The 14,251-nt window shown below is 36.5% G+C and overlaps 1 protein-coding gene across 9 annotated transcripts in view; it reads left to right on the top strand.

Moving 5' to 3' along the window:
• Positions 1-14,251, top strand: part of LOC130905311 (ceramide transfer protein-like) — a 31,774-nt gene that overhangs the window by 584 nt on the left and 16,939 nt on the right. For 5 of the 9 annotated variants that reach the window (XM_057818591.1, XM_057818590.1, XM_057818593.1 and 2 more), the window contains exons 2-3: positions 3,753-3,887; positions 11,673-11,798. In XM_057818591.1, coding sequence (XP_057674574.1) covers positions 3,753-3,887; positions 11,673-11,798 — 261 coding nt within the window. The remainder of the gene's footprint in view (positions 1-3,752; positions 3,888-11,672; positions 11,799-14,251) is intronic. The other 4 variants (XM_057818595.1, XM_057818592.1, XM_057818594.1 and 1 more) reach the window with 1 other exon arrangement.

The following is a 14,251-nucleotide window of genomic DNA, read 5'->3' as shown; positions in this document are numbered from 1 at the left end:
AGCGCTAATATTTAAAGTAATGCTAATACAATGAAGTAGTAATAATTACTCCGTGCCCGTTATAATCCGCTTTGTCGAGATAATATTGGCAGGGAATCGAACCGTCACTTCCAGAATTTTACCGTTCAACAGTAACTCCTTCACAGTCGTCATTTTCGGATTTTGCATGGGGTAAAGTACAAAAAAAAAATCTCATTCTCGACATTAACAAAAACCCCAGATTCAATTTAAAGATAACTGAAAAAAAAATGCTTGAAGTTTTGTAGTTTTCCCCCATTACGTTTTTCATATATTTGGCTCATGATATATTTACTGTTTCAGGATGTCTCCATAGTTAGAAGTGAATTTGTTAAAAGGATCATTCTTAAATCCTTGTTCACAGGGCCTAAAATCCTTTAAATAGATACACATTTTACTGCTGAACCACCAGTAACTTGTAATCATATTGAGCGTGATTCTTTTATGATGCATTGGCATGTTAAATAGGTAATCCGTGGCCATCTAGTTAATAGAATGAATGAAAACATAACATATGCTCCTACGCCCGCTGATATGTTTACCAATAGAGGATGCATAATCAAATTACTGGAAATATCTCTTGTTCACACTGTTATTTTTTAACTAATTGCCTGCCATTGACGGCGATAGATGTCCAGTGCTTTAGAAGTACTAGAATTATCCCCTTAAACTGTACTAATTTGCTTTAATATGATGAGAATTAAGGAAAACGCACACGTAAATAGAGAGAAACAGCCACTGTAATGCAACAAGTGGAAAAATGCAAGACTGCCTGTCCTTGAAAATCCTTACTTCAAATAAGCACCTGTTCCAACTCTGCAGTGGAATAAACTACATCCCACCTCCCCCTCAAAATTCCCCCGGGCCTCTTTTTGAGTATAACTGAATCAGCAGATAAATGTACACACCCTCTTTGGGCTAACCAAGCTAATGCTTGTTGAATGTCCCTGCCAGTCTTGAAACAGATTGTGCGTTGACCTGCTAACCACGCATATTGCGAGATTACGCGCACATCCACATGGAGAGGAGCTCACCTGCTTTGCTGTGGCACAGGCAAAGTCCACCGTGCGTCACTGAGGCCTCGCCAGGGGGGGATTAATGAACCTGCAGCTGGCAGTTGTGTACGTACGCTTCTTCTAGTCAGTATTACATCTGGTAATAAGCACAGCAATAACAATTAACACCCTTAAAAACCTTGTATTAACTTCTAACATTCCGTACAAGAGGGCTTATCCCTGTTGATGTCATTCAATGGATACAACAGATTGATGTACAAAAACTGTACATTAATTGTGCTTAGTTTTTCATGGAATATTTTCAACTCGTAAGTCATTATACCGTCTTAAAATCATGAGAATTATCATAAAGTTGGAGATTTTTATATTAAATACACCTAAAAAATCACTAACTCATTACACTTTTAATGATTAACTTCACTGCCGTTATTGGATATGGAAGTCAAATATCTGCAACCCACGGTTCTGTGATCTCTCTGATGCGGCTGAAGTTTTAAAACCAAAACATAATTATTTGATAAGACTTATTGTGGAGCTTACGAGATTTAACAAAGGAATTTAGCTTTGCTTTAGTAAGCAGAACAAGTTAGTATCACTTTCTTTGTAAATAGAACACTCCCGCAGGTCATGAATTTCCCAACTATGTAAAGTCGTGGTGCCACCGTGACTTTACATAGTTATTGCGTTAGTGTTCTGTGAATAAAGGTGTTTAAAAAGTTAGCCTGACTTGTTCTGCTTACTAAAGTGAAGTTAAAATCCTTTGTTCAATTTCACAAGAACCACAATATACAGTGGTATGAAAAAGTATCTGAACCTTTTGGAATTGCTCACGTTTCTGCATAAAATCACCATCAAATGTGATCTGCTCTTTGTCAAAATCACAGATGTAAAAACAGTGTCTGCTTTAACTAAAACCACCCAAACATTTATAGGTTTTCATATTCTAATGAGGATAGCATGCATACAATGACAGAAGGGGGGAAATAAATAAGTGAACCCTCTGCCTAAGGAGACTCAAAGAGCAATTGAAACTGATTTTTACCAAACAATTTAAGTCAGGTGTGTTCCCAATCACCGATGAGTGGTTTAAAGCTGCCCTTCCCACTACAAAACACACACACCTCGTAAGATTAGTCTTGATGAGAAGCATTGTCTGATTTGCATCATGGCTCGGTCAAAAGAGCTGTCTGATGACCTGCTGTCTTGGATTGTTAATTTGTATGAAGCTGGGAAAGGATACAAAACCATATCTAAAAGTCTGGATGTTCATCAGTCGACAGTCAGAGAAGTTGTCTACAAATGAAGAGAGTTTGGCACTGTTGCTTCTCTCCCAAGCTTTAGCCGTCCACCAAAGATGACGCCAAGAGTTCAACGCAGAATACTCAGAAAGGTAAAAACTAACCCTAGAGTGCCTGCTAAAGACTTACAGAAATCACTGGCTCAGTCCAGTATCTCTGTGCACACATCAACTATATGTAAAAATTTGGCCAAGAATGGTGTTCATGGGAGGACACCACGCAGGAAGCCACTGCTTTAAAAAAAAAAAAAAAAAAGCAAAAAAAAGCATCGTCGCTCGTTTAATGTTTGGAAAAAGGCACTTGGACACGCCACAGACATTTTGGCAAAATATTTGGTGGACTGATAAAACCAAAGTAGAATTGTTTGGGAATAACACACAACGTCCTGTGTTGAGAAAATAATGGAACAGCTCACCAAAATCAACACTTCATCCCCACTGTTTAGCACAGTGAAGGGAGCATCATGATTTGAGGCTGTTTTGCTACCTCAGGGCCTGGACAACTGGCAATCATTAATGGAATGAATTCAAATGTTTATCAGGATGTTTTGCAGGAAAACCTGAGGCTGTCTGTGAGACAGTTGAAGCTAAAAAGAGGATGGATGCTGCAACAAGACAATGATGCAAAACACAGAAGTAAATCAACTTCAGAATGGTTTCAGAAGAACAAAATAGACGTTTTGGAGTGGCCAAGTCAAAAGTCCGGACTTGAACCTCATTGATATGCTATGGCATGACCTAAGGACAGCGATTCATGTCAGACATCCCAGGAATCTGACTGAACTACAGCACTTTTGTAGAGGAGAATGGGCCAAGATTAGTCCTGATCAATGTGCCAGACTGATCTGCAGCTACAGGAAAAGTCTGGTTGAAGTTATTGCTGCCAAAGGGTGGGGCACAAAATATTAGATGTGATGGTTCACTTAATTATATTTCCCCCTTTTGGCATAGTTTGCATTCTATCCACATTTAAATATGAAAACATATAAATGTTTGGGTGGTTTTAGTGAAAGCAGACACTGTTTTTTGTTTTTATCAGTGTGATTTTGACAAAGATCAGATCACATTTGATGGTGATTTTATGCAGAAATGTGAGGAATTCCAAAAAGTTCTGATACTTTTTCATACCACTGTATATATATTTAAATATAAATATATACAAACTGTACATGTATTGTGGAATTACATTTAAAAATGTGTTTTTTTTTTTTTTTTTGCTCTATCGGTCTAAAAGGTTCCAGACCCCTGGGCTAAAATCTTTAATTTCTGATGGCAAAAAGTTTGCGCGCTTCCCAGTGTTGTCTTTTCCATGTAAACCGGGTCAACCAAGTTTTTAGTATTTTTTGCAAGGGTTTGAGAACGATGAGTGATACAATAAGCTATGTAATAGGTGAAAGGAATGACTGTGTTGCTCTCTGCAGTGGACCAACTACATCCATGGGTGGCAGGACCGCTGGGTGGTGCTGAAGAACAACACGCTCAGCTACTACAAGTCGCAGGATGAGACGGAATACGGCTGCCGTGGCTCGCTGTGCCTTAGCAAGGCAGTTATCACAGTGAGTTACCATAAGATTAGCATGCTCACCTATTTTTGTGTAAGGTCCAGACTAGGGCAGCAGGTATTGAATATTTTAGTAGTCGATTAATCGATGGACTAGTTAGTTCGAATAATCGAGTAATCTGATAAGGAACATGAAAAACTAGAATACATGAGCTGAGCCTCAAACGGTGTATATATATATATATATTCTTTTAGATGAGGATCTATGTTCAATAAAAAACAATTGGCTAACATACATAGAAAAAGTCCACTAGCTTAAATGCCTATAACTAAATTATGAATGCATTAAAAAACAGTAGCTCAAAGAAAAACTTAGCTTACGTTGGTCTTAACAGGGAGCAGTTGGATTAAGCCATGTGAAATGAGGCAGACCAGAGGGCAGTGTATCCACTCTAATCAATAAAACTATATGCAAACACTTTCAAAATATAACATTAGAACGCCATTTTAATTAAACGAATACTCGAAGCAACAAAATTTAATTCGAACATTTTTTTCTAATCGAATACCCGAATTAATCAATTAATCGCTGCATCACTAGTCCAGGCACTGCGGGCTGGGTACAAAGTGTATAATTCCTCTTTTAGAGACCTTACATACATGCATGCCGTAACTATAATTGCTTCAAGCTTTGGAGAAGATGGACAGGAAGATATTTTGATTAGCTGGTGGTTGTATTTTGTTTGTTTTTTTTGTGTTATGTGACGTCCTTTTAAGTGCTTTGGTACATCTATGGCTGTTTGTGTTGAGTTGAGTAGATTGATTTCACACTTGAATGAACGACATGCACTCGACAGACTCAATTTATTACTTTGAAACACTTCATGAATGCCGTGTACCACGTCTGCTTATCAAGTTGTTAGACTGTCCTAACAGCACTTATGAGCACAAAAGCCCTCTGTCTAAAATATGTGAATCAGATGTGGCGCGTCCGCTGAACGGTTCTCATTTCCTGAATCCCCGTCGGACAGTGCCAACTCGGCACAATCAGCTGAGAAACTTTAGCCCGTTGTTCCTTAAGTGCACGTGGTCCGACTATGTGTCCCATGGCTCGCCTGGGGCCAACATGTTGTTTTTATCACCAGACGTGTTGTGTAGAATGTGTCTTTGTTTAGAAACGATCCCTCAAGTTAACTAAGACCTTTTACTTCTTCCCATTGGAATCTCAAAGACTCATAGAAGACTTTTCGTGGTTGAAAGGGTGTACGTCATCCTGTTGACATAGATGTAGAGTTTAATTAGTCAACGTTCCCAGGCACTAGACAACCACATTGTTGCCATTAAGCGTATTTGCTCAGCTTCGACCCTTCCCGGCCAATGTAAATATTAACCTACATGTTGTACACCCGCGCTGTTGTCACCACTTATTCCAACGCAAATACACACGAGTGGAGATAAAGTTTTTACTCCTGTGTTATCTAAGGATTCTCAACTAAAGGTACGACTCATGGGAGGGATAGTCAACGTGGAGGCTTTGACGTACCGGTTGGAAATAGGCGCTTGCTAAAGGGTGGAAATGTAGCTCGTGATTTCCTTAATAGTCATGCTAGAGGATGAATGAGCACACCCTCTTCCTTCTCGCTTTCATGGTGAATGCGGCTTAAATGTTAAGTCACACATCCTCTTTTTCTCTTGAGTGTCCTGGTTTGACAGAAGCATTACGACTTTACATTACAACTGAAAAGTTGGGTTTCAAGATAAGGTTTGGGTTTTAATTTTGGTCATATTCAGAGGTGGGTAGTAACACGTGACATTTTCTCCATTACATTTACTTTGAGAAAAATGTACTTCTCAGAGTAGTTTTAACGCGCTATACTTTTTACTTTTGCTTGATTTGTGAAGAAGAAACTCTTACTCTGCTACTTTGGGCTACACTAGACTTCTTTATTTTTCGTGTTGGATTTGACTAGTGCTGCAACGATTAATCGATTAACTCGATTATTCGATTAGAAAAAAAGATTCAAATTAAATTTTGCTGCTTCGAGTATTCGTTTAATTATAGTGGCGTTGTAATTAGGGTTGTACCGATCATGTTTTTTTGCTCCCGATCCGATCCCGATCGTTTTACTTTGAGTATCTGCCGATCCCGAGATTTCCCGATCCGATTGCTTTTTTTTTTTTTTTTTTTTTTGCTCCTGATTCAATTCCAATCATTCCCGATAATTTTTCCCGATCATATCCATTTTGGCAATGCATTAAGAAAAAAATGAATAAAACTCGGACGAATATATACATTCAACATACAGTACAAAAGTACTGTATTTGTTTATTATGACAATAAATCCTCAAGATGGCATTTACATTCTTAACATTCTTTCTGTGAGAGGGATCCACGGATAGAAAGACTTGTAATTCTTAAAGGATAAATGTGACTTTGTATATTGTGACTAAATATTGCCATTTAGTGTATTTGTTGAGCTTTCAGTAAATGATACTGTAGCCATTTAAGCTTCTGCCCAAATGCATGATGGGAAGTGCAACCATGACTGTGCGTAGTGGCACCAATTGATATATCTTCTCTGCGTTGGGAAATAACATAGGGTGTTAAGAAAAAGATCAACTACTACCTTTCTTCCCCACATTGCTTCCCACGATATTTCTAATTATTGAGAGAGGGATAGTAAGGCTTTAGCCAATTAAGAAAAAGCTCCAAAGGCTGCCAAAATTCACTCTACTCTTTTTACGCTGCCTTGTAGCTCTATATATAAGTAAAACGGCGCAATTATAGATTACACGCGACAATGCGTGAGCGGGTCGTGTAGCGCATGCGTTAATTGCGTTAAATATTTTAACGTAATTAATTTTAAAAAATTACCGCTGTTAACGTGATAAATTTGATAGCCCTACTTTAAGCCAAAACTAAAGACTCCGGATGAATGTAAGAAATTTTGTCTGTAACGTTAAATACAATTGGAAAACGATTTAATTAAAAAATATATATATATTAAAAAAAGTCATGTCCGATATTTTTTTGGCGATTCCGATACTTTGAAAATGACATGATCGGTATGCCGATCGATCGGGACATCTTTAGTTGTAATGGTTTGTTTTGAAAGTGTTTACATTTAGTTGTATTGATTTGGGTGGATACACTGCCCTCTAGTGTGCATCATGGCTGAATCCAGCTGCTCTCTGTTAAGACTAACATAAGCTAAGTTTTTGTTTGAGCTAATGTTTTTTTTAAAAATGCATTTCTAATCTACTTTATAGGTATATTTAACTTTTTTGTGGGCATATGTGTTTGAACCATTTGTTAAGAGCATGGTAAAAGCGCTAGCATTTTAGCTAACGGACTTTTGCTATGTAAGTCAACCAATTCTTTTTTTATACATAGATCCTCATTATTTTTTTTTTTTTTTATACCATTTGAGGCTCAGCTCAGGTATTTTCATTTGTTATGTTCCTTATCCGATTACTCGATTATTCGAACTAAGTAGTTCATCGATTAATCGACTACTAAAATAATCGATAGCTGCAGCCCTATTTGAACACTGCAAAAACTCAAAATCCTACCAGGACTTAAAATTTAGACTAACCTAAAACTTAAATAAACATTAAAAATAGCTTGACACAAATGGAAATTCAATTGAAACACGTGGGGAAAACAACTAACTTTTAAAGTGATGTGTGTAAGCGTAATGAAATTTTTTGGTAAAAAATATGATTTTTTTTTTTTTTTTTTTTTATAAGATCTGGAATTTTTTTGAGTGAAAGCCGTGAATTAGTTTTTTTTTGTTTTGTTTTGTATGTTTGTAGTCACGTCTGAGGTGCAATTGTTGGCTGTTTTCAACAATGTACATCGAAAATAAAGACATTGATTGTCTGAAAATGGTTCAATCTTAGGTGAAATGTCTTGTTTTCTTATGTATATCTGCTCACTACCGTAATTTTTTTTTTATCCGATTACTCGATTAATCGATAGAGTTTTCAGTCGAATACTCGATTAGTAAAATACTCAATAGCTTGCAGCCCTAGATTTGACTTTATTTTTGTCGGAGACTACCAGTTTTACCAATGAGATGCCGCAACCGTAATAACGTGACTCCATTATACCAATCAGTCACATGACCACACACAAGCTTGCTGTCGGACGTCCTATGATCACACCGGCCTATTCAATTGTGTGACGTTTTTAAAGCGGCATAAAAACTATTGCACACAGAGCGCAACTGTCAACATTACTTGAAAGTAGAGCTGCAGCTATCGATTATTTTAGTAGTTGATTAATCGATGAATTAATTAGTTAGAATAATCGAGTAATCAGATAAGGAACATAAAAAATTAAAATACCTGAGCTGAACCTCAAACGGTATGAAAAATGAATACCGGTAAATTAGGATCTATATACAACAAAAGAACAATTGGCTAATTTACACAGCAAAAGTCTGCTAGCTTGAATGCTGTAAAATGCTAACTTTTTTTTTTTTTTTTTTTACAATGCTCTTAACAAATGGTTCACACACATATTCCCACAAAAAAAATGCTAAATATACCTATGAAATAAATTAAGAATGAATAAATAAAACTTACGAATGAATAAAAAAAACTTTAGCTTAGCTTTTCACAAAATATTTTTTTACTTGTACAGTGGTACCTCTACTTACGAACGTCTCTACATACAGAATTTTTAGGTTACGACACGCCTCAACGGGAAAATATTACCTCTTGTTACGAAATACATTTCAAAATACGAAAGGCAAAAATACAGTATGGGCTCCTACCCGCAGCTCCCAGAGTTTACTGAACGTAACATAGTTAATTTGCCACTTGGGCCTTGAGGTCAGCAATAACCTAACTGTAACATGTATTTGTTACATGTTTTGATGCCTGTTTATGCTTTATAATAAATTTTTGTCTAAATTTTGGGGGACTTGGAATGGATTAGGGCATTTACATGTAAAACGAGTCTCTTCTTACGGAATTTTCGGTTCACGAAATGACTTCCAAAACCAATTAATTTCGCAAGTAGAGGTACCACTGTACTTCAGTAAATTTTTTGGGGTGACAACTTTTACTTGAGTAGTATAATTTGAAGTAACGCTACTTTTACATGAGTCAATTTTTGGCTGCTCTGCCATCCTTCAATCATATTTTGTATAATTGCTTAGTCAGGATTTAGTGTTGCACGCAAGCATGTCAGGCTAGGGTTAAGGCTTCATATTTGGCATTAGATCCAGTGTTAGGCTTTCAAGTAGGGCTGCAGCTATCGATTATTTTAGTGGTCAACTAACTGATGAACCATTAGTTCGAATAATCAAGTAATCGGATAAGAAACATGAAAAATTAAATTACCTGAGCTGAGCCTCAAACGGTATGATAAATAAATAAATGAGGATCTATGTACAACTAAAGAACAATTGGCTAACTTACATAGCAAAAATCCGCTAGTTTAAATGCTATAAACTAACTTTATTACAGTGCTCTTAACAAATGGTTCAGACACATATTCCCACAAAAATAGGCTAAATATACCTGTAAACTAAATTACGAATGCATTTAAAAAAAAACAAAAAAAAAACATTAGCTCAAACAAAAACTTAGCTTATGTTCAGTGTTTCCCCTAGGATTTTTTTATGCTATGATGGTGGGCCTCGTTAGAGTCGGACAACCCTCATCATTTGTTTCATATCATGACAAATAAGTTTTTTTACAACATTAATTTTTTTCTAAGAACCTTAACCTTTGCAAAGTTTGCATCCTGCCTGCGAACATTTAAATTTTACTGGACTAAATAATACATAAATGAAAAGGGAAATCAGCAACAAACGGTCAATTTTTAGTGAAGCGTGCGGCAAGATGGTCCCCCTGATTCTCAAGTGTCTTCACCTACACAGGAATAAGAAAAAAATGAGATCTAGGAAATGAAGACGCTCAAGCATCTTTAACTTACATTGTACAGTTGACTAAATGTCTTACTCTGTTCAGTGCAGACAAATCTCTCTCGCAGTTCACTGTTGAGATGGGCACTGTCAACGCAATGGCTGACAGTTGCCGTCAGCAGCACTCCCGTTTTATCAGTCTGTGATGCCATTTTTGACATGACATCTGACCTGGTCCATATTCTGAAACACATTCAATGTTTTACCCATTTGGATTTAAATCAAATATGTCTAACTTTTCTGAATGTTAGTGCAAATTCATATAATTTTGTTTCAGTGAGATGAAAAATACTTCTTTCAATGTAAATACGCCATCTGTCTTGTAATTTTTTTGTATAAAGAATATGGCTGTCAAAATTATCGCGTTAACGGGCGGTAATTAATTTTTTAAATTAATCACATTAAAATATTTGTTAAATATATATTGTGTAATTATTGACATCAACAATGGCGGGCTACTAGTTTATTTTTTGATTGAAAATTTTACAAATTTTATTAAAACAAAAACATAAAGAGGGGTTTTAATTTAAAATTTCTATAACTTGTACTAACATTTATCTTTTAAGAACTACAAGTCTTTCTATCCATGGATCGCTTTAACAGAATGTTAATCATGTTAATGCCATCTTGTTGATTTATTGTTATAATAAACAAATACAGTACTCATGTACCGTATGCTGAATGTATATATCCATCTTGTGTCTTATCTTTCCATTCCAACAATAATTTACAGAAAAATATGGCATATTTTATAGATGGTTTGAATTGCGATTAATTACGATTAATTACGATTAAACAATTTTTAAGCTGTAATTAACTCGTTTAAAAAAATGTAATCGTTTGACAGCCCTAATAAGGAATATGCCAGGTTATAGACAGTAATAATAATGTCTAGCCTATAGTTTATGGATAATTAACCTTTTTCAACACCAGAATTTAAGGTAAAATAATACAATTATGAATTTATAATTAAAAAATATAATAGGTGCAGGATTCTTAACACTCACCGTGATTTGTGTGGTACAGCCATGACTTGAACTTTGCCATTTCTGTCCATGTGGCGCCACGATTATTGATATGTAGGGGAAAGTCTGTATGTTGGTCTTAACAGGGAGCACCTGGATTCAGCCATGTGAAATTAGGCAGACTAAAAAGCAGTGTATCCACCAAAATCAATAAAACTAAATGCAAACACTTAAAAAAAAAAAAAAAAACATTACAAAGCCACTTAAATTAAACGAATACTCGAAGCAGCAAAATTTAATTTGAATCTTTTTTTCTAATCGAATACTCGAGTTTAATCGTTGCAGCACTACTTTCAAGAGAGTGAAAAGTAGGGGTTTACATCTTGATTTCAGGAAATTGTAATTTTTCTAAGAAAGGTTTTCGAGTTGTGCGTCAGATTAGGATTGCAAAACTTAATTTTAATTGTGTATTTAGATTTGAGTGTCTGATATACCGTTCAGGTCCAAATGAGCCGAGAGCTGGAGCCCTAATGAAAAATAAAAGCAATGCAAAGGGCATTACTGTAAATACTGCTTGTTCTGCTAAACCTTTTTGATCAGCATTAATCTTGGCAGGATTAGAAGAGGACAAATCAATAAATATCATCGTAACACCCCTTCTCAAAGGATCAATAATACATGCACTAATTTAAACACTTACTACCTTGCATTATGCATGACAAGCACGTGATGTGTAGAGATCTATATCTCAGGAACGCACACACACACAGCTATATGCCTGGACAGCTGTTTTACAGCGCTACGTGCAGACTGCCTCGTCCCCTCCACGTGTTTATTCAGCTTTTCCTCTCGTTTCTGTGAACATGTGCTTTAGCAGCTGATGGCTATCACAAGCAAAGAAAATATCACAACAAAATGTCCTCTTTGTTTTTTCAGCCCCACGAGTTTGACGAATGCAGGCTGGACATCAGCGTCAACGACAGCGTGTGGTACCTGCGAGCCCAGGACCCCGAGCACAGGCGGCTCTGGATCGACTCTATTGAGCTGCACAGGGTCAGCCAAGTAAACTTGACTATTTCCACATTTTTATTAAAGTCCCTGTAAAGTGAAACTGTAAAGGCTGCTATATTTGACACACAAATTTGAAAGATTTATAAAAGGAAGCAAATCAAGTATATAAAAAAGTAGGTTTCAAAATCTCAGGTAGATTGTTGAATTTGCTGAAATCTTGCCCCACTCAACTTGCAGTTGTTAATCAAGCAACATATTTTTCGGACTATAAATCGTAGTTTTTTTTTTTTTTCATAGTTTGGCCGGGAGTGCGAATTATACTCCGGAGCGATTTAACACATTGTTATATCATTTGACATGTTATTTTCACACGCAAGAGGGCGCTCAAGGCTCAAAGTGTGTCAACATTGCAGATAACTTATAAAAACAAATTTTACATAAAACCGAGAAGGGCTGAACAAAATAGCACCAAAAATCATATTCTGCACAAGCAACACGCTGGCTCGCGCTATCTCACTAACACTAGTGGCTCACAGCCAACATGTCCACGATTTGTTGGTAGTGTTAGCGAGATAGCGTCAGCCAGCACGTTTCTTCTCGCTGTGTTTTGTTGACGTCATCACAAAAGGACTAAGGTTCTTCACACTATTCGGTGGTAAGCTTTCGGTCTTCAAAACAGAAAACCAATAATGTATTTTAGCTATTTTTGGCCGAATTGTCGGTCACATCTCTACCTATAATGTTTGTTCAGCTATTTTCGGCAGATAGTTTTTGGCGCCAAATTTTCCGTCACATCTCAGTATGTACACTTAAAGAAAGCCTCAGTGGATGGAGTGGGCTCCTCTTTGTCATTAACCCTTTATAGGGCACTCATTCAACTCATTGGCTGCCATTGGAGGCACTAGGGCGATCTCTGCCAACCCTCCAATTTATTTTTTGTATTTATTACCAGGTTAATTTTTTGTATTTATTTTAAATTAATGAATCTTATCTCACATTTGTATTCATATTCATTTGTATTTTTTTGCTTTGACTTAACAACTTAGCAACACTAGGTAACTTTTCAACCTTTTTAAAATATTTGTATAACATTTGAGGTATGGCGACTGACAACTAGTTGAATGACACCTCTTTTATATCTTGAGGTGGTCTGTATCGCTTTCGCCGGCACGAGTTAATTTTGAGGAGGGTGGCAGGAACCCTGCCACACAAAAAAAAATACTACAAATGTGCTGACTTCTTTACGACATACGTCACCTTCCGCCTTCCCGATTCATTATAGAAACGGAAGTCGATGCGAATGCTGTTGCGCGAATTCTGCAAAGATGGCAGAGCAACAAAAGAGACAAAGTTTTGTCGGGGGGGGGGGGGGGGGGGGGGCTACAAGGATATACAGAATAACCATTGGCCCGGCATGGTGTGACACCCTACCCAGTACCACTTAACCGAACTCGTCAGCGCTGTTGTTTAGCCACAACTGGATTCATTACCTTATTGCTATTCATCCTTCACACAGCCGCTGGAAACAGAAATTTTGTTTAATCCATCTGCAGGTGACCGAGAGATTGAGTTTTGATTGATTGGTGATTTTACGACACTGTAATTAGTGTGCGCTGGTCCTCTTGGAAGCGCAGGGCTGGTCCTCTTGGGAAATGCAGTCTTCCTTAAGGCAAAACACTACCGCTTTGTCCACCGGCTAAAATCGACCAAAACTGATAAGTTACCAAGGGTTGCTTTAATTATGTATTTATCAATGTATATGGCGGAAAACACAGAAAAGACTGAAAAAGCAGTTTCTGCTCTTGCACTCCTCTGTAAAAGAAACTGCTGTATTTTAAGCTAAAAACAACTGTTGTGTTTGATAGAACAATATGTCTATATGCTGCCATAGAAGATTCATGGCACATTAAGCCCCCGAACTATTTTTAATTATTTAATTAATTTTGATTAGTTAAATTTTAATAATAAAAAAAAAAAATGTCGTTTTACCCTAAAAAAAAAACGTTTACAGACGTCGCACAACCGCTTTTGTTTCAACCAAGCCATAAAACGAAGGTAATTAATTATATTGATTATTCAAAATGTCTGTCGTTTTTAGCTTACAATCATTCATTGATGTCTCATACTTCGTTAAAAAAAAAAAAAAAACGACTTTAAAAAATTATTTACTCACATATTTTAAACTTTTAAACAAATTATGTCACAATGAAAAAAATGGCGTCTGTAAAAAAGTCACGGATATCTACTTCATAACTATCGCTTAATTGTATTTTTTTGTTACTGTCGCATTTTCTCCGATAGGTTATATGACGAATAATTGATCCAAACATAAAAAAAGTTGAAAAAAAAACATTTGAAAGGGTAAATGTATGAAAAAGAAATCTCGACCACTCCTTGATGTCTGCAATTTCTCTGTCGTGACCCTTGTTATATTACCATCTTTCACCCATAAAATCCCCCAAACATCTAGCTGTGGCCATTCACAGCTGTGTCTTGACACTCAA

This window comes from Corythoichthys intestinalis, chromosome 17, assembly GCF_030265065.1.
Source record: "Corythoichthys intestinalis isolate RoL2023-P3 chromosome 17, ASM3026506v1, whole genome shotgun sequence".
Lineage (NCBI taxonomy): Eukaryota > Metazoa > Chordata > Actinopteri > Syngnathiformes > Syngnathidae > Corythoichthys > Corythoichthys intestinalis.
Note: the sequence above shows the minus strand (reverse complement) of the source record. Positions and strands in the feature narration are given on the sequence as shown.